Genomic DNA, 26,875 nt, shown 5'->3' on the forward strand with positions numbered 1-26,875 from the left:
GCTGCCTAGCAAACAAACCTGTATCATCCAACATGACTGCAGGAAAAAGAAAAGAAGCAAGCTTCTGGATTTCATGGCCCCAGGTTTAAACATTTCACTCTTTTTTGGAGACCAAGCATATCCAGGCAGTCAGTCAAGGATTTTGACTCAAATTTGCCAGGAAAAAAAAGTACAGTTTCATCCTACTGGATGTAAGCAGGTTCCTGCGGCTCCACTGAAGGCAGCACAGACAGCGCCTCTTTGGCAGAACTGTTTTACATCTACAGTCATTCCTATACAGGAAAAGTCTAATTACGAGATGGTCAGTATTCAAGAACTTCCTAGGCTCTGAACTGAATCACAGTGCCCCATTGAGAATGGAAAATAGAAGATGTATGATATATATAGACGATGCCTTGAAGGCATCAACAATTGGCCTTCAAAGGCTTCATGTTCCTATTTTCTACAGTAATCTGAGATGCAGGTAAGACTGCATTTCCCATGACAACCCTGAACTATCCTCTTGGGTAAGAGATGGACACTCAGGAAGTCCCTCGCCACTTTATATCACGGCCAACACCATCACACCACATCACAAACAGCAGCACACAGAAACCTCAATACAGCTGAGGAAAAAGCACGTTGAAACACAAACCCCAGCTTTTCATTTAAACCATTTGGCCTGGAAACGTGGCTGTCCTTTCTCTGATTGAGGCATCACACAACAACGGGACTGGGAAATGAAAAGCTTCCACTTACTTTGCTCGGGATACAACATACATCAGTAGCGGCAACAGGTCATCCATGGGGAGCCTGTAGTCCTTCTCCACCACCCGGGACACTGTGCTCTCTATCTCCTCATATGTCTTCTGGAGGATCACCAGCTTTTCCCAGGGATCCACCGTGGTGCTGTCAGTGTGAAAACAGCAATGTCAAAGATGCTTCCACTACACAGCTAGAGATAAAACAGCAGAACTAAAAAAAAAACCCTCAGAGCAGACCGTCATGCTATAAAAAAAGTCTGTCAATCATCTCAAATGGCTGCACCAAAAAGGGGTCAACAAGGTTGTGCCAGGAGGCATCAGCAGGGTGTAACATCATCCAGATGGACCTTGAGTCTTCCCGAGTCCTGACTATGACCTGCTTGCCCTCCTGTCAGTCTCATTTTCGACAGGACTAACCTGAATCACAGTCCCTCAAATAAAAGCTAAAGAGCATGAGATTAATCACTTTGGGCAGTTCTATCAAGATATTGCTCCTGTGAGGGACTAATAACAGTTGTCACATCTATAAGGTTGTTTTTTCTGCCCATAATACCCTGCCAAGGTACACGCAGCCTGTGCTGCCTTCTCCAGAAGAGAAGTCACGTTGGCTTTCATAAGGAAGCTCTCACCAGGCCTAGTGTACTTAGGAACCGGAGAGCTCCTGTCTGATGGATCCCACAACACTTCCCTGTTCCCCTTTATCTTCTTTCCCACTCGTTACTGCAGCACCATCCCCTAGGGTGGACTTCAAGCCAATAAATCAAGCTGAGCTTCTTAAATTGAGCTCTGCTTTGCTGCATTAACATCTTGGCATGCCATACTGGATGGGTAATCCTCATGTAGCTCCATGTGTCCAGAGCAACGGGGACCATCATCACCAGGCAGTCACAGCCAGGGCCAATTTGCTGTGCACATGAGTGAACTCCATTTCATCAAAGTCAAATTTTGTGTAGGAATGTCTCTGCAAAATTAAGGGGCGATATTTGCCAGGGGAGGGTTGCATTTAAACACACTCGATATCGTCTTGACATTTTTTGGGGAAAAAATAGTTCTGTAGAAGTTCCTTTTTCTTTTCATCTGAAATAATATCACAAACAACTTTTCTTTAAATTATCTTGCAGACTGACCCAGATATGCTTTTGTAAACAGGCGTAAATTTACAGCATTTCCCAGAATACAGAAAATCCCCGTCAGCTCTTGTTGTCAGTCAGAGGTTACGGGTGGTGACTTACATCAGCTTCTGCAAACACTCTGTGGCGGACAGGAAACACTTGTCTTTGATGAGGGACCGCCTCTGAAAGGGAGACAAAGAGTTGTGCCTCTGTAAGAGCATCTCTCCGGGAGCCACCACATGGCTCCTCAGCGCTGGACCCAAAATAAGCATGTTTACTGCCCATAAAGGAGGGAAAAATAAAGCTGTTGTAGACAGTGCCACTCTGAACACGCTTAGATGTCTACAGTCCCACTCTGAACACAGATGTCTTTGAAATGCCACCGAGCAGAGCATTACAAAGCAACCCTATGCAGGGCTCATATTCCCATCCAAGGAAATTCATATGCGGGAGCTACAGATCGTAACTAATGAATACATGTCATGTAGCTCTGATTTCTGAGTACAGTCTGCCCTGTGGTTACTTAGATGAAGCTCCATCATTAGCCAGCACCAACACGTAGCCCCAGTGCCATCTCACTAACACACCAAAGCTAGCTCTTAGCGTTATTTCTTACCTGGTTGGTTGTCAGGGTCAGATCTTTCAGAGGCCAGAGGTGTCTGAAAGGAGATTACAGAGAGAAGCTTTAGAAGGCAGATGTCCGTGTCTTAACTCCACCCTAAGTCAGTTTTGACTGTTTTTATCTCCTCATTCAAGGCGATGCTAAAGTCTTGGGAGGTGCACGAGGCTGAGTTTGCTCCTCTTGTTACACTGCTACAGGAAGAATTAATAGCTTAGACTCATTAACCTGACTGTAGGCCTCATTTTACTCACAGATACTCCTGTATTAATCAATGGAGAGTTTTGCACTTTCAGATTCAATTCCTCTCACTGAGCCTAGACTGAATCAAATTGCCAAACCGAGACTCTGGGTCTCCTACCCTGCTTAAGTCCTTGAGCTGCAGATGATGCTGCGTTAGAAAAGCTGACATGCCTTTTGAGTCTGAGTCGTTGGTCCTCACATATCACTTCCAAAGATGGATCTAGCTTCAGGAACGGGTGAAGGAAACATCTGGCTCCACAGCCTTTCCCCTGTCTTGAGACTGCGTGCCTACATTGTTACAGCAGATACCATTGGATGGACTATAGCCATTTCTAAAACACATTTTTAAACTCTTGTCTGATTGGTCCTGAGTTGGAGCGAACCATTTGTTCGGTGAGCTAGAAAAGAAGATTTTTGCTACATAAAAATGAAAATCAGTATAGATAAGAGCAGCTTTCCACTAGTCAGTGTTGTCCTGCCAGACAGTGTTGCAGGCACTCCATGACACGACTTCTTCTGGCAGCCTAGAAAAAACTCCAGTGCTACAGCCAATGATGGACCCAGGAACAGGTTATACGTCCCTTCCTCCTGTGCCATCAGAGCTTTCCCTGGCTGCTACCTTCCCAGCTGGTATCATGGGGTTGCATCCTGGGATGAAAAAAGTGTCACTTACTTCTGCACATCCAGAAACTCGAGCAGCTTGATGTCAGGGAATAGACTTAGGTCCATGATCCCTTGGCAGTAGAGTTCATCTTCTCTTTCATGATAGAGCATGTAGAGCATGAAAAGCTCGGGGTAGAAGCAAGGCAAGATCAGCGGCAGGACCACACTGCATGCCTTCTGGTCACTACGGCAGAGAAAAGCAAAGCAGGGTCCTACATTGAGACCTATAACTTTGATATTACCAAGAGCCATACAGCACACAATGGAAGCTTCTGAGACTGCAAGGTGTTCTCCTCTCCTTCCTCCACCTCTCAACGTCACAGTTGGACAGTAGTGACCTATATAACACTCTCATGCGTGTGCCCACAAGCTGAAGATGCAAGCGCATCTTGTGCTGTAGGACAGGGTACTGTTTCTCCACAAGATCTCCTTAGTCACTGGGAAAAACCTGGAGCACCAGAGACCTATCTCAGCTGTTCTAAGCTGTTTCAGTAGAGCGCTTGTTATTTCTTAGTGGACAAAGACCCAATAAATTCAGATAAAACCCTTCTCCAGCTGCTTACCATTCCACCAACTTCTTGGCTTCATTCAGCCCACGTGGGGATGGCTGCAGATTACAGCATAGAGAAATCCAGACCAAATGGGGACCGCTGAACAAAGATACTTCTTCCCACCCCCAAAAACCCTAAGCCTGGGTCTCCCACAATTATTCCTACCTTCTTATTCTAGGAACACCATGTCTTCTACCTCCTCTGCCACATTTCCCACACTGCACTCTCTATTTCCAGGCCTGCCTTTCCCTCAGTGCTGGTACGGAAGTCACCATCCCCACAATGAACAAGTTCCTGTGACTCATGCAAAGCACATGGTAGTGCTGGGACCGCTATCTCGCGCTCAACCATGCTACTGCATAGTAGCTGGTGTGGGTAATCTTGCAAGGCTGTGTACCACACACACCTCCAACTCACCACTCCATTCTGCTACAGAATGTGCTTAGAAGAAGTTGCTTTCATGCTTCAAGCAGAACTACTGAAAGCTTTGCACTCAGAAAGAAGTGTGGGCACTAAACCTGACTCAAATGGACAAATACAATCAGTTCAGCACTTAACGTATTTTAGAAGACACCTCATACGTCCAAGCAGCTTAAAATTAAACAACCAGTGGTGACACATACCTTGTATCTCCATCCACACCCTTCACAGGCAGTTGGCCTTTCTGTTTCAGTGCCAGATGGAGCAAACCCCTAGAAGAGGAGCAGAACCAAGGTTTAGTTCCCTCCCTCCTTTTTTTAAGGGTAATTTGTTATTCACAGCTGAGGAGCTCAGCTGTCCCAGCATCAAGTCGGGTATTAGTAAAGCTCTCTGTAATCCTTGCAGTGTTGTTTCGGTATTCAAGTGTCACTATTTGAGGGCTTTCTCCATTACCAGCAGAAGCCGCCAGGAATGAATAAGTGTTTCAAAAATCTCCATAGCTTCTGAAGAGTAGGGTGGTCACTCTGGAGATCCTAACTGTGGTCTGCATTGAGCTTCCCACTCAAGGGATATGAGGTTTCAGGACCTGTCACGCCAACCAATTCTCTAATCCATCTATGAACATTAGAGGATGTTCATACTCTGAAAAAGTAGCTTGGGTTTGTCTTGATGTTTCCAAGCCAAAACTTCATGATCTTAAAATGGGGATTAGGGAGAGATTGCCTTTTTTTGCTGTAAAAGTATCAGCCTAGGAAACTTAGCCAGGGGCACAGCAGAGCAAGGTGGGTCTCCCTCCCCACACTGCATCGGAAAGGGCTTGAGACATGAGGCAAGCTTTCCAAGGTATGCACTGAGCTCAGAAGCACCTTCACGTGAACCAATGCTCAGGTTGTCAGCCCTGTTGTCCTGTTCATGAACACAGCTCAGATGAACTGAATCAAATCTGACTTGTTCCCATCAGCTGTACTGCTGATGAGTGCTCCGGGACAGACAACCCCTCATGACAGAGCTGGCAGCCTTCCTCAAGCACACGAGGCTACACTGATAACAAGAGAGCTTTTATCCAACCTCTTCCTTTTAAGGCATTACCACCCTGAGCGCAGCTAGAGGCAGAGTTCCTCACTTCTGCTTACTGTGGCATTTCTTGCATCTTCTCCTAAAATATATTCAAACAGCAACAGGACCCCAGTCATGCCTTTGATCCAGTCCTTAATTACCCACGGGCACAACCACGCAACCGAACAACCTCACTTTAGAGTCACTACCCACATCAGCCGAGCCTCAACAACGTGCTTACACTGCGTGTTCTTAACTCCTGTTGAGATGAGGCAGGTTAAACTTAAGCTTAAGCTATTTTTCATTCAAACATAGATATCCAACACCACTGTTGTGTGCTCTGATATACTTTGCTGTTCTTGTTACTTAGTGAGGTTTCTTGCTCATATTTGTGCTTGTCTAAATGAAGTCTTATTATGGGCAACAGCTCATTGAGCTGACAGCGCTCAGTAGGATTTAGTCACATTAAAGGCCCTGGGACATGTACTGAGCAATGGGCATAATAAAGGTTTCCTTGGTCCATATGACCTTAGTTATTGCAAATAACTCTTTACCTAGCACCATTCTGAAGCAACTCTCCCAAGAAATATGCTGTGAAATAAAGCAGCTTTGTCACCTGAAAAAAATTACCCCGATGGTCTACTCCACAATCCCTCTATGCTCATACCCATTGGAAGGACTCAGCGTGCTTGACTTACTGGTAAAACTCCCATATTTTCTTTGCATAGTACTTGACTTCCTCTTGTGCCATAGTCAGCAAGTGTCTGTTGGCCCCAATCCCAGAATACGTTGCCTGAAAAGCTATCATCAAGGCCTTCAGCAGCTTTCCCAGTGGGTGCAGGGAAGACTTCAATGCCTGCATGATAGAGGAAAATTAAATTTTACAAGTCAGCCCTTGCCGTTAGTAGAGAATAACACTGAAAGGCCGCCCAACCTTCTCTTGTCAGCAAAGGAGAACAAGCCTGGAGGTAGTCAACTATAATTTTGGTCTATTTTTGCTGCCACAAGCCCATTCTCCTCCAATTATCAGGCAGAAATATGCTTAGTAGAACCTGCTGTCCTGATGAGATTTGCTGTGATATTCAAGAGAGAGCAAAGGGTGCTTCAGGGAAAGGCTGGCTGAACAAAAAACAACCACCAAGAGTGCATGGAGGTTTATTAATCATTTCCAGCAGCTGGTTATTCCCTGACACAGTTTGAGAATCAAGAGTGAAGCTTTATCATCACTTTCTGGACTGTATAGCTGCACACAAAATGAGTGCCCAAAAAGCATGAAGGATAACCCTCTTCTTTACAAGCATAGGTATTCAAACATCATTTAGAGAAGACTCTTGAAGTCACTGGCAATGTTATATGTGCTAACAGAAAGCAACAGAAAGCTGCTACAACCTGTGTCCGTGTCTGGTGGACAGACGTGGATCATTATGGTTTTAAACTTTACCTTCTCTAAATAACTCTGTTGTGACTCCAGCCCCTGGTGCTGGACAAGCTCCTCAAGAATATCTTCTATCTTCCAGGATACATCCTCAGTCCCCCTGAAAAATGAGAGGTGAGGAAGGAAAACCACACAGTGAAGCACTGGGATAAATCCCAAGTGGTATTGCAGGTGGATACCAAGAGGGCAAGAAGACTATTAGAACAAATGAATTTTTCTCTACCCTTTTCACTGGAATTGCCCCACTGACTTACAACACCTGCGATTATCTAAATTCATCACCTTCGGTCCCCCTTACAACCAGCCTGGGTTGCATCCTGCACATGCTCGTCTTATCTATTTTAGATGTTTTCTTAAGAGGCGAGGAGTTTGCTCTGCATCAGCTGATGATGTCAGCTAGGTCTCCCTCAAATAGAAAAGGAGCCAGCGATGACTGGGTCATGTGCAGATGCTTACATTTAATCAAATGAATCCTATCCAAGTTTTCACTTATAAGAATCAGTCTCAACAGCACAACCTTAAATTCAGGCTTAAAATTCGTCCCTCTGTCTCAAGAGCAGGAACAACTGGATAATGTTTGGGTTCATAACTTCAACGCATGGCAGACCCTAATGTAAACCACTATGATCTCTACGCAAATGGGCTCCTCTGTTGCAATGAGGGCACGCGAGACTCATACCTTTGGCAGAAGAGGTACTCCTGAGATTTCCGCAGCTCCTTGCTCGTTTGTATGTGGAACCCCGTGAAAGACTCCTCCGTTTCTTCTTTGCAGCCAGAATGGATGAACTCCAGGAACTGGTCATAGATTCCCTTCCATCTCTTCTCTACTGGGAACTCCTTGAGGCCCAGCTGACTACACAACATAACATGGCATTAGGCTTTTCTGCATCCCTCCTCAATTATTTCAGACTTCACCTTCAAATATGGAAGGTTCTCCAGAATCAGATTTTAACACAAGAACTACAGGAACAGAGAAAGATGGCAGCACCTAACTGGTAATTCAATGAAAAGCAACTCAAGTTTATTGTCCTGACAACGAGGTACTTTGGGTGAAGAAAAATTCCTGGTGCATGGAATATCAATAATCTGAATCTTTGCTGGTGAATTGATCACAGGCTTTCTGCTCCACTTATGGATGTTTCTAAAAATAGACTATTTATTTCAACTGAAAGCCTGCAGAAAACACTGATAGCAAGATGACAGTTGAGCAACCACCACCAGTAGTTATTGCTGTCTGAAAAGCACAGGAAACAGGAGCTGTTTCTGCAGTGTAGATACTCTGATGGACTGGAAATGTTTTGAGGAGGAAAGAGGAGGAAATCGAACTGGGTTTTGCAAGAGGAATTCCCCTCAGGGGACAGGCAGCTGTCTTTCCCACTGGGACTCCCTCATTGGGTTAACTCAGGTCCTCCAGCCTGGCAACCAGAGCATCCCTTTGCAGGGTTCAGCCCTGAGGATAAGAGTCTATATCAAAGATGTGGCTGGATAGCTTCAGCTCAGTTACTCCTGCCCTGCATTCGCACCATTGCCTGCCCAAGCAGCATCAGCGCTCTGTGAAGCTTTGATCTTGGCTCCACAGCCTTCCTCCACATAGTGCACTAGCCAATTCAAGCTCTTCAGAGCTTCATGTGCTGTGCTTCACTTCTTGATTTTTGGTACCTTTCCTACCTCTACAATATCAGCTGGTAATATTCATGTAGTAGCACAGAGGGACTGGAAAGGAGCAAGCGATGCATTTTAGTAGCCCAGCTTTGCCTGTATAGCTTCAGACCTGTCTGTGTGCATACACAGAAACGCGTGTGTGCACACACACACATGCACAGATCACTGAAAATGTTAAGCCTCCAAAACTCTCTCCAGTCGGAGGATGGGAGTACCTCTGGGTGGATGGTGGCAGGATGGGAGTAGAACATCTGTTTTCTGCTTCCTATGTGGCATTAAGATTAAATGACAAACTGTGCTCTCCTTTCCTCCTTCTCTCCTTGCATATAAACCAGTTTTTAGATCAACTCTTTCAGCAAGGACTGCCTCGATCCCTGTAGGGATTGATCCAGTACTCCTCTAAGTAGAGTCAAAATACAAGCCATGACCCAAGAAATCAGCTCTTGTTGCTTACGCTTTGGTTATCCTGTCATCCAGCTGCTCGTTCGACGTGTTCAGGATGCCATGCGTCTGAAGGCCTTGGCCCGATTTGTTAGTAAAGGTTCCCTCCAAAGTGAAGCCATTGGCAAATGACAGCTTTCCCTGCAATGGAGAAATAAAGGGTTATTCTGCCAAGATCTCATTAGAGAGAGGAAACAAGCTGGACCGAGATCTCCAATTCTCTTTTCAACAGAGCCAGCTCCTGAAACGGTGACTAAGAACAACTTCCAGCACGGAGGTGCGCATTTTCAGCATCCAAAGCAATAGTGCCATGAAGGTAGCAGTCACTGGAGGCAACACATCCTTGCTATTGAATGACACACATAGGATTCTGGAGGGGAAAGATTGCCACAATCGCAGAGTAAAACATTTGCATTATGCTTATATACAAATACCCAATATCTTCCTTGAGTTATAAAATTTTCTGGCTTAATTTTGACAATAGTTATTTCTAACCTAGAGTGAACACATGAAACTTCAATTTCTCCTCTGTTTTTCTTCTGCTTGTTAAAACCACAAGCAAGTTTGGCCTCACAGGTAGGGGGAATCATATGATATTCACCATAAATGCTTTCAAAACGTTTGCTGCTACCAAGACAAACCTTAAACTCTCTGAGGCAAATACAGAAGACATGCAGTAGCTTGACTCAAACTTACAGGTTTTAATTAAATCAAATCCAAAGCCAAACAATATCGTAACTAGTCTGGCTTTGAATACGAGCCTGAAATCCTCATTGCTAATAGCAGGAGGCACTCCATCTTTAGATAAAGAAGATATTTTTCTAGACTAATCACTCAAATTAAACATTAATTTTGGAGGAAGCAGTATCTAAGCACTATAATCAGTCTTTGCAAAATCCACCCCGAGTCTTCTGGCTGAAGAAGATGATGACAAACTCTTCCTCCCATGAGAAATCAGTAAATGACAGGGCTCATTTGCAGTTGTTACCAAGTGCCTATCTTGGCATCCCCTCAGTCTGATATAACCACACGTTTCCTGTCAGACTCATCATGGATTTCTGTAACAAGCCGGAGGACTAGTTTTCCCTGCAACAGGGCGCTTCATGAACACTTTGACCAGATATTTCTGTTAAAGATCAACCACAAAATGTTGAATGTGTCAGCAGAGAGTCCAGATTGCAAAATTAAGCTTCCAAGATCCCTCAGCTATGTTAGCATCCTGGTTACGTTAGCGTAGGGCTGGTGCTCCAGCTCCATTTGGTTTATACATTGTTTCCTGTGTTCCCAACCACTACAAAGGCTAAAACATTTGTTCTAAGAATACAATAGCATCCCAACTGCAGCTGCGAAGCACAGCCAAAAATGTCCCACAAACAACAAAAAAAACCCCAAATCCTCAATGTGAATAAAACAGTAAAACCAAAACAATGCACAAAGCCCCCGGCTACTTGAAGTCTCTCAGCTGCAGCCTTCTTTCTGTGAATGAGACTGATAATAGGAGGGGAAAGAAAAGAAGAGGAAAAAAAAAAAAAAACACAAAAAACCACCAACAGGGAAATGTTATTTTCTAGGAGACTTGGGGAAGTGGAGCAGAGGGTATGAACTTTGAAGATTAATCCATCAGCCCTTCTGGAGCAAGCAGCTGTACAGAAAGGCTGAGATGAAGGAAGTGCTCACCTTTCCAACAAACATTAGATCTTCTGTGAAATTCCCTTCGTAGACAGAGTCATCTTCCAAGAGCAGAATCCCAGAACCCTTCATTTGAAAGCAGAACTAGTGAATTCATGACATTAACTTCCCACCTACTCAAGTTCATCTAGAAACAGCCACTGGCTTGGAATATTTATGGGCTGCCGATTCTGAGAACCTTTTTGAAAGCCCAACATAGCATTGCAATGCTCAAGAGAAAAGCAAGGAGGTACTCTAGAGGTAACCCATTAGACATCACTGCACAGAGGTGAAGTACTGGGTAGTCAGGAGGTTTTAAACAACACTATTACGTTCATTTCCCCAGAAGAAGGAAGAAAAGGCAGGCTCCTGTTCTAAGAACAGTCACCAAGAATTGCCATATGGGTCAAACTTGTGGTCCTCCCAATCCTATGACCTTTACATCATTGTAGCCAATTGTGTCATTCCGTGATTGCAGCCAATTGTGTCCTTCTTTGCAAGACGATTAAGAAAAGAAAGGAAGGCAGCTGTTATGTAGAATTAGCTTTGTCCCTTTACTGTGCAATCAATGTGGCTTTAATGAGCTGCTCCTAAGCATTCCTAAAATGGCTCATTCCATTCCCTCCCGACTCCCATGGCTGCTTACAACAGCACACATTTCATAGAATCATAGAATCATTTAAGCTGGAAAAGACCTTTAAGAAGGAGCACCAAGATACAGAACAGACACAGGATAATTTATGCCAATGGGGGAAGATTCTTCTTGTTGGGCCTTAGCCCATAGTTTGGGCCCGAAGGTTTATATGTACCCATACCAGCCAGAAAATGTGGTCACTTTCAGAGCTGCAACACATTTTCCGCTGGAATGGTTTTCTTGATGGAAAGCGTCTTTTCTGGCAAAAATAAAAGGTTTCCAAGGGAAGCTTCTTGGCCATACCAATTTTCCACTAGGAAAACTGAAGTGACTGCTCCCCACTCGGAAGCCTTGTGAAGTTAAAGGAGCCTTTGGCAGCTGGCAGGCCAAAAGGCAGCTTTATTTTGGTTCCCTGCAGATGGAGTTTTTATGGAAAGCCCTTCCAACAAAGTTTCCATGCTAAACATTTTGTCCTAATTTGGTGAGTGGGGAAGGGGTTGTTTGTTTTTTTAAGTGCGTATTTTTCATGAGAAGAAATGCTTTTTTTTCCAAGCCAGTTCTAGCAATGCCAATCACTTTTGCTTTCCCCACCAACATCTAAACTTTCAATGAACTGGACAGCCAACTTGTCACAGGTAAGCTCACAGTAGAAAGGTAAAGACTTAACGATCTTGAAGATAGATAGATAGATATATATAGATATAGATATAGATATCATATATAACTGTACAGCACTTCACATATGAGTTCTGGTCTATAATTGTGACCTGATAGTCAGTTGAACAGCCAGACCTACAATGTGTCTTAGCATGAGCAAGAAGTGACATTCTCACATCTAGTTCCTACCTGCACCTCAGGAAGGTAAGAAACAAGACTTCACCTAGGCCTTGTTCTTCAAAAACATTATTGTGGTAAAATATCAATGCTTAATTTTTCTTGCTTTCTATTTTCCCTCAAAGATTAATTATGAAGTGAAATCTTAATCTTGCCCTTGATGGGGAATTCCATGTCCCACCGACCTAGAGAGTCCACTGAAACTGGGTACTCACCACCATTTTATCAGCATGAAATGTTCTTTGATAGCAGACACCCGACTGGGTTACTACAATGCCTTGTCCATGTTTGTGATCATCAAGCCATGTCCCTATGTATCTCTCCCCTCTGGAATGCAACAGAAAACAAATTATGTTTTTTCCCCCATTTTATTATATCTTCGTCAATTTGATGTATCACTTACCGAGGCTAGTTTTACCCGATAGAATGCTCTATGCAGCACAAGTGTCAGATGTACTGCAAAAACTCAATTCATATAATGCTTCCCCAGGAGTTCAAGCCTTATAGCAGACGTTGAACACATCCCCCTTCCGTCCCCAAGTCCCTCCATCAAAACATGAACCTTTACCCCACCAACAGAGGGACAACACTGTCAGGCACCTAAAGCCAGCTCTGATCCGTACCACCTTTACCTATCTTTGTCTTCCCAGACTCCATATCCATTCTTCTTGTCATTTTCCCACTGTCCTGTGTATTTAAATGGATGCTCAGCTGAGAGATTCTCCAGTATCCCAAACCCTTGACGCACGTTGTCTTTGAAGTAACCTTTGTAGACCATATCATTCCCATACCTGCAGGGAGAGACAGACAGAAAGAATTTAAGACTGTGAATATTTGATAGCTACTATTGGAGTAGGAAGCCAGGAAAGTGAGTAAATTAGGCTCATCTGCCTGCTAAACATTCCAAAAGTTTGACTGATAGATCTAGAGCCTGTAGTTGTTCACTATCAGGAATACCCAGCGCCCAAGCTAGTCACTCCACAGTTAGCTTTCAGCGTTATCTAAGGACACAACGCTTAGGCTTGCAATTGTCCTGGGAGAGGCCACTCAGTCCTTGACCTCTCACCAGCCAGGTCACAGCGACCACTGGTTAATCCAGAGTGGGAGCAGATCAGATCAAGCAGGAAGCCAGATCTGCCTTCACCTTTCTACTCTCACCAGCCACCCCTCCTCCTGGGCTTATGCCCCTGAGAAGAGTTCCCTCTAGCTCTGTCCATGCTGGCCAGATCTTCACTGCTACAACAGAGAAAGCACTTACGCTAAGCAGAGTTATCATCTATAATGATCAATGTGCTCTCACATTTGACACCAGAGACACTAGTGCAGCACTGCTCAGTTGGCTCCAAGTTCCCTAGAGACTCCTGCATGTCCTGTACTCTGAGTTTGATTCATACGGAGCACAACAAGCGGGTTGTAGGAAGGAAGATGGCCTATCCCATAGTAAGCAGCTGGAAAGCTGGGCGGCTTGCTTTCCTCTGCCCCAGTTGGCTCGCTGACAGCAGGGGTAAGTATGTGCAGTAACAACGGGCCGTCCAGTCTTCACATTGGCCAACCCATTTGGCTACAAGCCACGTGTGACCTAAGCAAGGATGAGGATGCTGTTGTGCTCACTGCTGCATAAACCGAGCAAGCTGGCCCTGTCCACTTAACCCTGTAGGATGCAAATAAAACTGGTTTATACCTACAACCTGCTGAGCAGGCCTCCACTGCCATTTCTGGCCTTCTAAATGGAAGGCAGACAGTGGGTAAAGCAGGGACGCCACCACATGCCCACAATACAGTGCTTTATAGACTGGGCTCCATCCAAATTCCCAGCAGCGCTTTGAGACACAGGTGTGCAAATGACTGTTTCCAGAAGCATTTTGATGAGAAAAGAGAAAACCTTGGACTTAATTTCTTAAGTTAAGCTCTGGGTTTAAGCTCAGAATTTGAGTGAGCAAAAAAACGCCAACTGGGGGAACCAGCCCCCTTCAGCAGTTCAGGATAACAGTTGTGACTCCCAGACCAACAATCCCATCCATCACCAAGGAACTACTCTACAAGATTTAGTCCAGACAGCATGGCCAGGGGAGATGGAGAGCCGTGTGCTCCATCAAGTCTGTCCGGGGCTGATGGCACGCCATGCGCTCTCTGCTCTGCAACCACGAGCATGAATGCAAAATTATATCCTCACCTACAGGGCACAGAGAATGCTATGTCAGGTACAATGGTCAGAGCTTGCAGAGAAGGTCTTACAGGGGAACTCAGGGCTTGTGAAGAAGCCATACTACCCATCTCCAAAGCAAAAGCTTCTGGCACCTGAATTACCTTGGGTTTTACACTGTGACTGAGCCTTCCACAGCAAGGTGGGAACATTTCACCCTTTAAACACGTGGAGTCCCCATTTTCCCCAGAGTCCGACTTTGGGTTTTACTTACTCACAGATTCCATAGCCTCTCATCTTGCCCTCGTACCAGTGACACTTGTAGCAGTCATACCGGTCTTCAGATTGGCATGGGACAAGGCATATTCCAAACCTTCAGGGTGCATACGACAGAGGTCAGCATGGGAAAAGGCAACTCTTGCACTGAATGAATTTTAAAAGCTAAGGACCTTCCAGATTCCCAAACTGATTTACATGGTTGGGATCACCTCTACCTCTGATACTACTTCTAGGTGTCGATGGACTTGATGCAAGGAAGAGCTCCATCTACTTGTGAGCTGCAGTCACAGTTTCTCATTGCTTCTTCTACAGAGCTACTTCCACTGTTGTTGGCATTTTCTCCTCTCTACTCCTTCCCCAGTTTAGGGGCTGAGCTAGACTACCAAAACAATTGCTTTGGTCCAAACAAAAAGTTTTCTTAATCCCAACACAAAGTATTTGAAACATTTTTTCCCTTTAAAAATCTAACCTATTCTGGAACTCATGTAGAAATGAGAAATCTAGAAGTCTTACTTTCAAAAAGTTTTAGAAAAATAATGTTTGAATTTCATAGAATGATTTATTTCCCCTGAAAACTCCTCATTTAAGAGGGGTTTTTAAAGCTTATCTAAAAATAACTTTTCCAGGGTATTTCATATGAATAAATTCACCTAGATTTAGGGATCAGGGGTCAGATTCATCCCGCTGAATGGAGACATTTGCATCTGAACAGGTCATCTGCGCACACTCCAGGTTACAACCTACTCAAGCTTGAGCCAGGTGTCTAAAAAAGGTCAGATGAATTGGGCTGTAACTGTGAATACAGTCCCTCTAATAAGATGCCAGTGTCCCTGTACCTCTGGGAGGTACCATTTCTTAGCTTATTTTGAAAGCAAAAAACACCCTGTTTTTTAAGGCTTACCCATGCTCCAAGCCCTCTTTGAAATCTCCAACATGGTTGCGTCCGTTGCACCACTTCAGTGTCCCCCTGCAATTCAAAGTAAGCGTTACACAAGGGAGATCACCAGCAACATTCACAGCTGCAACAGAAGGTATCAAGGCACGACTAGAAATAGCTAACATCAAAACATTTCCTCAGGGAACGAGACAGAGAAGTTCTCCAGGCACCTCTGGGACCTTGGCTTGCACTGTAAGGATTTAATACCATAATGTTTTCCTGCCCTGGAATGAGCGGGAATAATCCTCTTCCATGTTTCCTAATCTCAAAAGCATTTTAGAGAGTTGCTGAGTCATCCATTTAGGACTTTGTACGTGATCCTTTTGTAATTGCAGTGCAGCATGTGATTAAGCCAGCTGAAGTTCCAGCATGGCACATTCCCGTAGACAACATAATGACGCTACGGTCCAGAACTTCATTGTGCCAGGCACTATGAAAACAAGAGACAAGCACTGGCCTAAAGGGATCATATCTTTCCCTCCGTTTTGTGTGGGGGTTGCAGAAATGATTACAGGAGTTAACAATGCAACAACGAGACTGGAACAGTCAATGCGATGGTCAAAGTATTGCATGGTCATGCCCAGTTGTGACTGCATTTCCCTTCCTCCCCATCTCCCACTCCACCCACACCCACTCACTGTTTTGACTCTTGCATCATCCCAGACACAGCCAGCTCCCTACACATTCCTCAACCAAAGACAATAGAAGATGGTGCAGTACCAAAACCGTGACGCATTTGTTTGACTTTCGCCGAGGTTGTTGCTTTAAACACCTACGTGAGACAGGCTCTTTTTGTGGTATTTTCAGAGAAGCGCTCAGATTAATTTTAAGTGGATTTAAAATACATATCCTTTTGCTTTGCTAGTATGAATGCTAGCAAAGGAGAGCAAACTGGATTGATTGCTGGATCAATGGGCCCAGGCCAACTGTATGAGGTTCAACAAGGCTCAGTGCCGGGTCCTGCACTTGGGTCACAACAACCCCAGGCAACGCTGCAGGCGTGGGGAGGAGCGGCTGGGAGCTGCCCGGCGGGAAAGGGCCTGGGGGTATTGGTCAATACCCAGCTGAATATGAGCCAGCAGTGTGCCCAGGTGGCCAAGGTGGCCAATGGCATCCTGGCTTGCATCAGGAATAGTGTGGCCAGCAGGACCAGGGAGATGATGGTGCCCCTGCGCTGGGCACTGGTGAGGCTGCACCTCGAGTCCTGTGTTCAGTTTTGGGCCCCTCACTACAAGAAGGACATGGAGGTGCTGGAGCGTGGCCAGAGAAGGGCAACAAAGTTGGTGAAGAGTCTAGAGAGCAAGTCTTACAAGGAGCGGCTGGGGGAGCTGGGGGTGTTCAGCCTGGAGAAGAGGAGGCTGAGGGGAGACCTTATTGCTCTTTACAACTGCCTGAAGGGAGGTTGTAGCCAGGTGGGGGTCGGTCTCTCCTCACAAGTAACAAGCCATAGGACAAGAGAAAATGGTCTCAAGTTGAGCCAGGGGAGGTTTAGGTTGGATATTAGGAAAAATATCTTCACTGAAAGGGCTGTCAGGCACTGGAACCAGCTGCCCAGAGAAGTGGTTGAGTCCTCATCCCTGGAGGTATTTAAAAGATGCATAGATGTGGTGATTAGGGACATGGTTTAGTGGTGGACTTGGCAGTGTTAGGTTAACAGTTGGACTCGATGATCTTAAGGGTCTTTTCTGATGTAAACGATTCTATAAACCACAGAGAATGCCTACTCCAGCCATGGGGATGGTTTAAGCTACTTCTCAGTGGGAGTATCTCCTTCCACCAGACGATGTTTCCAGGAGTACTGGGACAGAACAGTGAAGGACGCAGATATGTTTGCTGAAGAGCCTCGATTCACACTGCTGCAGCTTTCTGCTCATCTGCTTTGCCATGCCAGCATCTCACTCAGAGGTGGACAAGCCATCAAGGCCAGCTTTGCTGCTCTGTAACCTTGTATTCGTAGCAATTCCCACAGAAGAACAATTTCAGGAGTGGGAAGGACAGCTTAGTAATTAAGCAATTAAAAGCCCAGGCATGAAAAGCACCTGAAGTCACTTATTTCTGCTACAAATTTCCTGGGATGCCTCAGTCAAGGTATTTAATCTGAAGCACCAGAGGTATTTATTCATCTCATTTCTCCAACCCTAAGACAGGAGGAGACAACGAGCAAGGAGAGGTGCTTGTCCCTCGGTGTCTGCACACAGGGGTTTTCAGATCTCTGTTAGGAGTGCAGGTGCTGGGGAAGGTGGGGATGATGTAAAGGACTGCCTCAGGCATAGCTCTATTCCAAACACCTATTAAATGCTATTATAAGGCAAGTCATAATCTCTTCCACAGGAGATTCAAGATTAAGCTTTTGGATATTCAGATTATTTTAAGGTTCTTTCAAACCAAGTCTCTACATCATTTTTGCTTCAATAGCAACTGTAAACAAACTGTGTAGAACTCAGGAAGTATAAAACTTCCAAACCGGCCTGTTTTGGTGTCTGAAGAAGCTGGTCATATTTCATCTTTCTTCACAAAAACAGAGACTATGCTCTATCCTATGTGAAAGAGATTTTGGTTGGGACCATTTAACCTTTGATTTACAGACCCTTCCCTTTTGGCAGAGCTCACTCTTAAGCTTCAGTTAGATTTAGTGAACAGTTCTCATATTCCCAAGAAACGCATTTGAGCATCTTTTGTATTTATTAACTTTTTTTTTTTTAATTTCTTTGATAATAATTTGGATATTAAAATATACTTTGATAGCATAGGATAAAACTTTTCCCTCACTTGCAAGCAAAGGGTTTTATTGTTGGGTTTTTTTGTTTGTTTGTTTGTTTGTTTTTGTCATCATGACGATAAGATTTTACGCCTCAGGCTGAGATCTTGAAAATAAACATTAGCTCAAGACTAAGTCCTAATTACAGGCATAAGCCAATGCAGCACCTTCAATGTGATCATTACCACATTATTAGGGGCAGCCTCTACAATTTACTGCATAAACCAGTATCACTAGCGAGACATCTACAATACAATAGATCACGTGGCGGGACTCATGCTTTGACCAAGCCCTGAACACAAGCAAATGTGTCCCAACTGCCCCCTGAATCTGTCCTCGATACCAGATTTTCCTCTGGAAACAAGCGAGACAGGAACCAGAGAGGCTGGCACACCCTGGGAGATCACCAGCACACAGTCTGTCGTCCAGGCCTTCAGCATGGGATGGATCACCCCATGTCCACAGCCACTCTGTGGCATCTATACCTCCACCCGTGCATCCACTGGATCCAGGCAGTGCTACACAAAGACAGCAGGGCCATCCTTGCATGTTCTTGCTTAGGAAAGGGGCAAAAAAGGCTCCTTACTTGCCATGCGGCTTTCCCAAGTGCCACTCGCCCTCGTAGGATGCGTTCTTGAACTTGCCCTCCAGCCTGAAGACGTAGGTGAAGATGCGGCAGGATGGGGGGTCGGTGCCTTCACCAGTCTTGCCCCACAATGGGAAATCTCGTTTCCCGTTCAGTGCCTGGCGGACAGCCTGGTTCAGCTTCCACTGCCAAACAGCCTGGGGGCAGAGGAAGAGGAGTGCTGGACTAATAAGTGAAGAAAGAAAAACAGCTCCCAAGAAGAGATACTTCAGGAGAAGCAGCAAGAAGCTGTTGGCTTCCCATCAATTCTGTGCCATTCAGCTGGCTGGGCTGGTGAGTTATGGCCTATCATCTACAGCATCAACAGGAGGTGTTATCTTGGGTCCAGCAAGTGGGATACTGCATCAATCCACAACACTTCCATGTCATTTAAGCCTGACCCTCACCACCACTAATTGGCCTTGGCACAGGACCACGCTGATGGGACTGTACTGTCCCAAGCTCTGCAGCATATAGTACTGCCCAGGGCAGACAACTTCCAGCACCTGGATATTTTTCTTCTACCATCAACGGTCTAAGCCACCTCTGACCATCTAATGAAGTATTGGCTCCACAGAGAAAAAGAAAAAAAAAAAAAAAAAAAAAGCCACACCACTTGTTATTTTGTGTTAATTAATAAAAAAAAAATGGCAAAAATCACAGAGGAAATGCCTCAGCTGCATTATTTAAGCAGGTGCAGATCCCACTCATCTGTATTCTGGTCAGAAAGGTAAAATCCTGATGCTTAATGAGATTTCCACTTCCACTCAGTAATCAACGTTTTGCGCCCATTACAGAGCTGCTATCCCCTCTGTGCCATTCCCCTCTTTCAAGGCTCAGTACGTGGTATTTCAGGCGGAACAGAAACACCCTGCCCACTGCTAACCTTCATCTGCGGGTCTTTGGCAGAGAGAAAGAACGTTTCTTCTGGGGTTATAATGCGGAGTCCATACCTGTGAAGCAAAAGACATTACAGAGACTATGAAAAACACATTTCTCAGTGAAACAGCAGTACCTGCTCTTCCCATTCCTCTTCAGAGGATAATGGTGCTTTTGCAGTCAGTTTTTCCTTCTGAAGAAGTACTCAATTAGTCAACTCATCTTTGTTCTCTACATCTGCTGCCAAAACCATTTTATTACTGATTGATTGCAAGACGTCAGCAAATACAAGCAATGCAAGCCCAAGCTGCTGTGATCCCATCGAAGAGGTGGTGCAGTTACCCATAGCCCAGAACCAATTCCACTGGGTGGAAAGGAGATCAAAGTTTTAAATTGTTCTCTCAGTTTCACAATCAAGTTGAACATGTTTTTTTTCCTCTCCAAGTGGAAAGTTTTCACTTACAGTCCTGGAGCTGATTTCTCCCTGCAGTTTTCATCTACCCACACAAGCTTCAGATCAAAACTCTGAAAGCCGTTTCCCTGGAACAAAAGGGACAAGATGTTCCTGTTATTGATGTAAACATCACACTTTGCCCCCGCTCCGTCAATCCATTGAACAGCAGAGCAAGACTGGCGGCACTGTAAATTCCCTCTTTTGTGGTCCACACATCTATCCCACACTACGATGACAGACCTCGGAGACGGAAAAAATGTAGGAGAAGGAAGAAAGTTCTTAGTTTAACACTTATAAGTGGTGTTCCATAATGCCATGGCTACAACTAACGGTAACAGACCTTAGACGGCACTTATCTCTACAAGTATTTCTTCCCTATCACATGACAACACTCTCAAATCATCCCTGGCACCCAGTATGCCCTACTTTTGCTTATGATCTGTCTAGGATTTGGACTCCAGATGGCACAGCCAATAGTGGCCCGCAAGTACAACTTTTAAGGAGTCACTATTTTGATCAATAGCACACCAAACAGAAGAAATTAAAATGGTTGAAGTATTAGGTAAAGACTGCATTTAAAATTACATCTCCCTTTCCTGTCTAAAGTCCAGGTGCCCACGCTACAGAGCTGCTGTCTGTAAGGATGTAGCTGACCAAGGTTAGGTACTAGCACTATGGAGTTCACCGTGAGTTAATCACTGATGTATCTACCAGATTTGGGGGAACAGGAAAGGAAGGAAGATTCAGATTCCCCAGCATCAGTGTCCTCTCGGCAGTCCCCTGCTAGCAGTCCAAGCTAACCAGTTCAATCCCAGTCCAGTTATATCTCCACAAGCCTCAATAACAGTCATAGCAGCAGATGAGACGTAGTGAGTGAGAACCGTTGACTGAACGGAGATGTCTACAACATAGGTATCTCCGTGTGAGCTGGTTACCCTGCGCTCTCGTCCTAGTCAATGGAGTTGAGGACATGATTCAACTCATCCTAATTTTGGCATCTAAAATAGGTCAGATGAACCACACCCAGGCAGAGCATGTTTCTCTCCCCTGACTAAAGGGAGCCCGGGGGCACTTGCTCACAGCGAGATCACTACGGTGCTAAGAAATCTACAATGTAAAGTTGGATGAGATAATTGCCAGCCCATTTCCTCAGGCCTAGACCCTGCGAGCTGCGTAGGACTGCCCAGCATTATCATAAAGGGTCGTGTTTGGAAGAGCCCGTAAGATCTATCAGCTCACAAGGCAGTCGTGTTTGGACACCTGAGGGGCTGGCACATGACTAAAGAGCAAGCAGGGAGAGGTGCACATGAAGAGAGCCGTGCTCGATCACAGGAGCTGTCAGTCAGAGCAAGCCAAGCTGGACTTAGTTAACATGCTGCAGAACAGCTTTGAACACGTATTATTCATCTAGCTGTCCATGGCTGTAGACACTCCCTGTCTGCCCCACACCCAGGCCCTAAATACCTGAAATAGCCCCAAGAACACCTACAACTTCTGCTCCCATGCCACTAGCAGAGTCAACCATGAAAGATCATATTTAGTCCTATGCATGAGTGTCTACAGTAATTATACTTTGACCCTTCAGGCCCCCTTCGAATAAGCAAGGGCAGAAATCAACAGATTCATATGCAGGCCTGGGCTTGGGTTACTATAAAAGTGCCTGTGGCTGGACAGTACATATTTGCTGGGGAACAAGTTATGTGGACACTCCTCTATCCCTTCTTCATTAGGCTTTCTTTTATTCTCCAGTGCAAACCACAGGTGCATGGGTCTGAGACAAGGTTTTGCCACCAGCCAAGCTCTGCTGCATTTTCAACATCAAAGGAACCTAAATTTTACTGCCATTGATCTGCGCTGCCCTTCCAATCCCTCTGAAAGATTGAAGACTCACCTGAATTAGCACAAGGACATCATCGAAGAGCAAGATCCGGTCTGATCGATTTGTGCTGGCAGAGATGGGAAGATTTTTGCTATCTTCCAGCAGCCTCCTTTCAGGTACGCAGAGCATGTCCTGCAGAGGGAACCACAGAGGTCAAGATGGTGGATCAAAAGCATCAAGAAACATCAGGATTTGGGAGAGGACACACAACTCAACAGTTTGTCCAGAGACTGTCTGACTCGTGGCACAAGCTGACAGTGACAGCAGAACTGGACACAGGGCTCAATTTCTAAAGCACCCAGTGTCCATATGGTTTCTCCAAGGCTACCACACTGCCCTGCTCTGTTGGCTTCCAAACCAAGCCTCAAATGCTTGATCGGTATTAAATTTCCTCCATGTGTAAGCAGAAGTGTAAGACCTCCAAAAGAGCTCCCCATCAAGCCACTTTCTACATCCATGACTCACTGTGAATTTGTAGCCCAAGGATTTCCATAAGGATTTGGTAAAACAAGCTTCATCCAGGACTTGGCTGATGAAAGACTCCAGCTTCACATATTCCTTGATGGCACTGGTAACCACGTCCTTTTCAGAGCCCTGATAAAAGAAGGCAGGGCTTGAGCAACACTTTAGGCATGGCTGTGCAGGACATCTACTCTCTGGGCTACAGCTGCAGAAGAGTCTCAGCAGTTCTGAATCCAAAGGGGTAGTGAGAGTTAACCCTCCAACCCCATTTCCAAGGAAAGCCTCCCAAATCTAGCACTATCTCTGCCACCAGCAGAAGTGTGCAACCTTAGGCCAGTTACTTGACCCTTTGCAGTTCCTTTATATGATGCGTAGCTTGTACTATGCTGGAGTGGCCACTGTTTGTTGCTTCGAGACCTTCAGGTGGGCTGCACTCCACTGGTGCTGGTTATTACCGCCCCAGCTGTCCACTGGAAATCCTTTACTTCCAGCCAACTTTGGATTCAAAGACACCACCACAAAGCCCCACAAGCCCTGCATAAGATTTTAGCATAAGCCAGTCAAGTAACATCACATAAAGCTTCCTACCTCCTTGAGAACCTCATTCAGCTTGGTAAGGAGCAGTATATATTGCTCGATGTGATCCCGGATAGGTTTGTGAAGAACAGTGTATAAGGCCAGTGACATGGAGGTCTCAGAGGTGAAGTCTGTGAGGAATTGTTTCAGCACTGTCTTATGGTGCTTCCAGGCTTCACTGCAAGATGGTGAATTAAGACAAAGGTTCATTAATTAGTTTATCTGCAAATTGCCACTTTTCTGCCTTCCAAACTTCACATGCTACCTCACTCCCAGAGAGGGTATAGAAAGGCTTGAAAGAGCAGCAGATAATACAGTGCAAATATATCTGCACACCAAACACAGAGAAATAAGGCAATGAGGCAAACAAGAGCTCCATCCATCCTGTCTCTGGCCCAGTGGTCTTTGCAAATAGGAACCACACCCACAGATATACAGAATATAGCGTGACTTTCATGATGGCTTGCACACCAAGAGGGTGACTCAGACAAAGTGACTGTGAATCTGCTCATATCTAGTGCTCATGTTTTTATTTGCTCTTTCCATGAGACTCTGACAACATCTGGGACAAGCAGTGGAAATTTCCTGCCAGATTCCCACATCATCCTTTCTGAGGTCCCACCCCTTCCCTGAACCCCCAAATTCCAAATTTACAGGCTTCCTCTCCTACAAAAGGAGTTGTGCATGGCTACAAAGAGATGGAGAGAGATCTGTAGAGGAAACCTTTCAACAGCTGCTGCAGTGGTCTCAGAAGATGGCAGGAGCAGCCAGTATGGCTGGTTCAGAGGAGAGGCAGCTGGTCTGTGAAAAGGAGATCACTGCGAGGTGCAGTGCGAGGTGCTGCTCACTCCAGTTTAGTGTCTTAACCCATAAAATATCACTGTGTTCCTATCAGCCCCCTCAATAAGCATTTTTCAGCCCACTGACCTTTTGCTTTTTGTGGCATGTTCGAAGCCGTGGACTACAACGTAGTTTGCAAAAGTGACAAAATATCTGTTGGCAAGAAAAAAAACAAACACACACAAGCACGAGCTGAGTTAGAGGTGCACATTAGCTATGAGGTTTAAGTGATAGAGGGAAGAAGCTCATTTGAAAATGTCATGTCAGGTCCGCCTTTCCAAGGGAGGCAGAGAGAGACGTAGCTACCGTACCTCTCACCTTGGCTCACTCCCCTTTTGTCGCCTTTGCCAGCTCCTCGGTTTAACTGCCTTGTTGACTTTTGCACTAGTATCGTTACAGGAAGTTTAAGTCACCCTGACATCTAGCATAAGCAGAGGTAAACTTGCGCAGCTGCCCTGGAAAGCAAATCTACAAAGGCCAAGCTTAAGGTATCGGCTTCGGACATAGGAATTTCTGTTGGCTGGTGTAAAAGTATCAGGTCTGTATTAGTGACGGTAAATTCTGATGGTAAATAAATAAATAAATAAATGACGGTAAATAAATAAATTACTGACGGTAAAAGTCAAGGTGTCCCACGCCAATGTACCTCATCTCACACTAGAGGGAGATCGAGCCATATTTTGCCAGCAAATACCACACTTTCTTCCAGTAGTGTTTTCAGAGAAGTCATGTATAATGTCCAGACTAATTATCATTTATTACATCTTCCAGGGACATGTATTTACTGCTGATTTTCAGCCCCCTGAACAGCGGCTTTGCTTCCTTCTATATCACTCTGATAAGCATGAGACGTTGTAGGATCAGGGCTGCATGGAGTGAGTCAGCAGAGGTGGGTAGGAGCCAGCTCTTTTTTTTTTTTTGCATGACGCTCAACGATAAACAGGTTTTAATTTCAAAATGAGGGGAAATTAGATCTTAAGATAAACTTATCCTTTGTGGTACCTGAAACCTCAGCATAAGTTTTCATCTTTTGGATGGCTTTTTAAGGCAAACCTGTTTTAATTCACTGAATCAGTTCCCAAACGAACAACACACGCTGCTCCAAACCCCATTCGCATAAAGGCAAAACGTATTGTGCATCACTTTCTAAAATGATGCTGTCCAAGTACAACAAAAAGTAGTCCTTCCTTCCTCCTCCCTCCAAGTGCATAAAACCCACCAAAACCAAGACTAGATGAACAGCAATGTCCAGAAGCCAGCATGCCCATCGCCCGTTCCTGTGTGGGTGCCAAACTGCACAGACGGTACAAGCCCGTCTGGCAAAGGCTTGACCGCATTTATGGCCAATGTGACGAATGAAGGATTGAACACTGTCTGATCTTTATGTCATCTCAGATGTCCATAAACCATTTTTCAGGCTAGGACATCAACACACAGGTTACACACGGTACAGTGCTTTTGGTAAACATTTTATTCTGCGTTGCAGGCAGATGGGGAGCAGATGTAATTAATTATAGAAACAGCGATGGGGCAGCATGTTTTTCACATCATGCTACATCCATCACTTGCTATCATATCCATTGCCAAAAGCATCAAAATGCAGCACAAACACGTAATATGAACTGTGCCTAGTGACATCTTCTCTCCTCATCTCTATGAATCCTTTAAACCTGCCTGAGCACGCCTTTCTGTTCCTGATGACAGCTCAAGCTTCGCTCTCATAAACTACCCAGGCACAGATTCTACCCCCCGTCCACTTCCCGTTTTTAAAATATTGCATTAAAAAAACCCCTATACTTGCAAGAAAAAATTCTGCCTCTTGCAAGCATACTCACAGCTACAAAAAAGGCTACTTGTTATACTGTCTCCACAGACCCTATATTCTGGAGCACTTGTTGTGAGCACTGAATGCAATCACTTCCCTGACCTGATGACTGAATACTAGTGGATAGGGCTGAACAAATTAAATGCACAAATTCATTGCACTGACCTACCAGTTAGTTGATAAATTTGGTCCCTTACACTACTCCAAAGTGCTTCTGTACTTACTGGATGTAGAGGCTTAGAAACAGGTCTCCTTTCCAGACAGTGTAAATGTCCTGGATGCAGAATGACTCAGAGTTGCTGCATTTTTGTTTCAGTATCTGGTAATTTTCTTCTGTGAGGTTCCAGAGAGCTTGAAATCGGTCATTCAGGAGCAGGAAGAGCTTAAAGTTCTCCTTTCCCTTCTGGTCACTAGGCTCTTTGAGGAAAAGATGGGGGAAAAAAGGCTATCAGAAAGCCTTGGCTCCAAGAAAGCTTGTGGAAAACATTGCCTATATTTAATACTCAGCCCAATTTTTCAATGTAAAGCACATAGGAAAACAATGCCATGGAGGAAGGAGATGATGATTATTTAGGGTTGTGTCCCTGTGAGTAATTGCATGGGCTTTCCATGTTAAGGCTTTGTCCTTCCTATTCTTGTGGGGCATGTGGTCAGGGCAGCCTGCGAGGCTCAGCCCCAGCTCCGACACGAGCACCAGAGGAAAATTTTCTGCCCCTGGCTCAAAAGGCTGTTCCCAGTTTCCTTGGAGGCAAGACCAAAAAGGTGGTGGCATGAAAGGGAACCACCCTACAGGTCTAATCCAGTCGCACCACTTTTAGCCAGACAGGCTTGTGAATATTTATATGGATTTGTTATTTCAGTGGAGCTACTCTGATTTACTGCCAGCTCAGAACCTGCACCCACAAGTTTTACCTTCAAAGATGGGCATGACCGTGAACCGAGAGCAGGGAAGCAGAATGGGCACAGTTTAGGGGTCGCGTATATGTGAGATGCATTTTGGATGTCCATGCACCATGCTGGAAACAAGACTTGGAGCAGGTGTACAGGCTGACACTGGTTAGAATCTGGATTAACCTCCGAAAACAACGGGAACCAGAGTCCTAGCCATAGGCATCCTTAAGAGCTCAGTACCTTATA

General features: G+C 45.1%; 1 protein-coding gene across 5 annotated transcripts in view; it reads right to left on the reverse strand.

Annotated features, from left to right (window-relative positions):
* ALS2CL (ALS2 C-terminal like) overlaps positions 1 to 26,875 on the reverse strand; it is a 49,978-nt gene that overhangs the window by 1,934 nt on the left and 21,169 nt on the right. For 4 of the 5 annotated variants that reach the window (XM_082303860.1, XM_082303859.1, XM_082303858.1 and 1 more), the window contains exons 3-24: positions 25,963 to 26,155; positions 24,001 to 24,066; positions 23,086 to 23,251; positions 22,501 to 22,629; positions 22,048 to 22,167; positions 20,166 to 20,242; positions 19,710 to 19,776; positions 18,785 to 18,981; positions 15,405 to 15,470; positions 14,499 to 14,597; positions 12,714 to 12,872; positions 12,297 to 12,408; positions 10,623 to 10,700; positions 8,959 to 9,086; positions 7,522 to 7,695; positions 6,849 to 6,942; positions 6,106 to 6,263; positions 4,555 to 4,623; positions 3,391 to 3,564; positions 2,472 to 2,514; positions 1,976 to 2,037; positions 739 to 888 (exon numbers count right to left, since the gene is read on the reverse strand). In XM_082303860.1, coding sequence (XP_082159986.1) covers positions 739 to 888; positions 1,976 to 2,037; positions 2,472 to 2,514; positions 3,391 to 3,564; positions 4,555 to 4,623; positions 6,106 to 6,263; positions 6,849 to 6,942; positions 7,522 to 7,695; positions 8,959 to 9,086; positions 10,623 to 10,700; positions 12,297 to 12,408; positions 12,714 to 12,872; positions 14,499 to 14,597; positions 15,405 to 15,470; positions 18,785 to 18,981; positions 19,710 to 19,776; positions 20,166 to 20,242; positions 22,048 to 22,167; positions 22,501 to 22,629; positions 23,086 to 23,251; positions 24,001 to 24,066; positions 25,963 to 26,155 — 2,581 coding nt within the window. The remainder of the gene's footprint in view (positions 1 to 738; positions 889 to 1,975; positions 2,038 to 2,471; positions 2,515 to 3,390; positions 3,565 to 4,554; positions 4,624 to 6,105; positions 6,264 to 6,848; positions 6,943 to 7,521; positions 7,696 to 8,958; positions 9,087 to 10,622; positions 10,701 to 12,296; positions 12,409 to 12,713; positions 12,873 to 14,498; positions 14,598 to 15,404; positions 15,471 to 18,784; positions 18,982 to 19,709; positions 19,777 to 20,165; positions 20,243 to 22,047; positions 22,168 to 22,500; positions 22,630 to 23,085; positions 23,252 to 24,000; positions 24,067 to 25,962; positions 26,156 to 26,875) is intronic. The other variant, XM_082303857.1, reaches the window with a different exon arrangement.

This window comes from Platalea leucorodia (genome assembly GCF_965183815.1).
Source record: "Platalea leucorodia genome assembly, chromosome: 1".
Classification (NCBI taxonomy): domain Eukaryota; kingdom Metazoa; phylum Chordata; class Aves; order Pelecaniformes; family Threskiornithidae; genus Platalea; species Platalea leucorodia.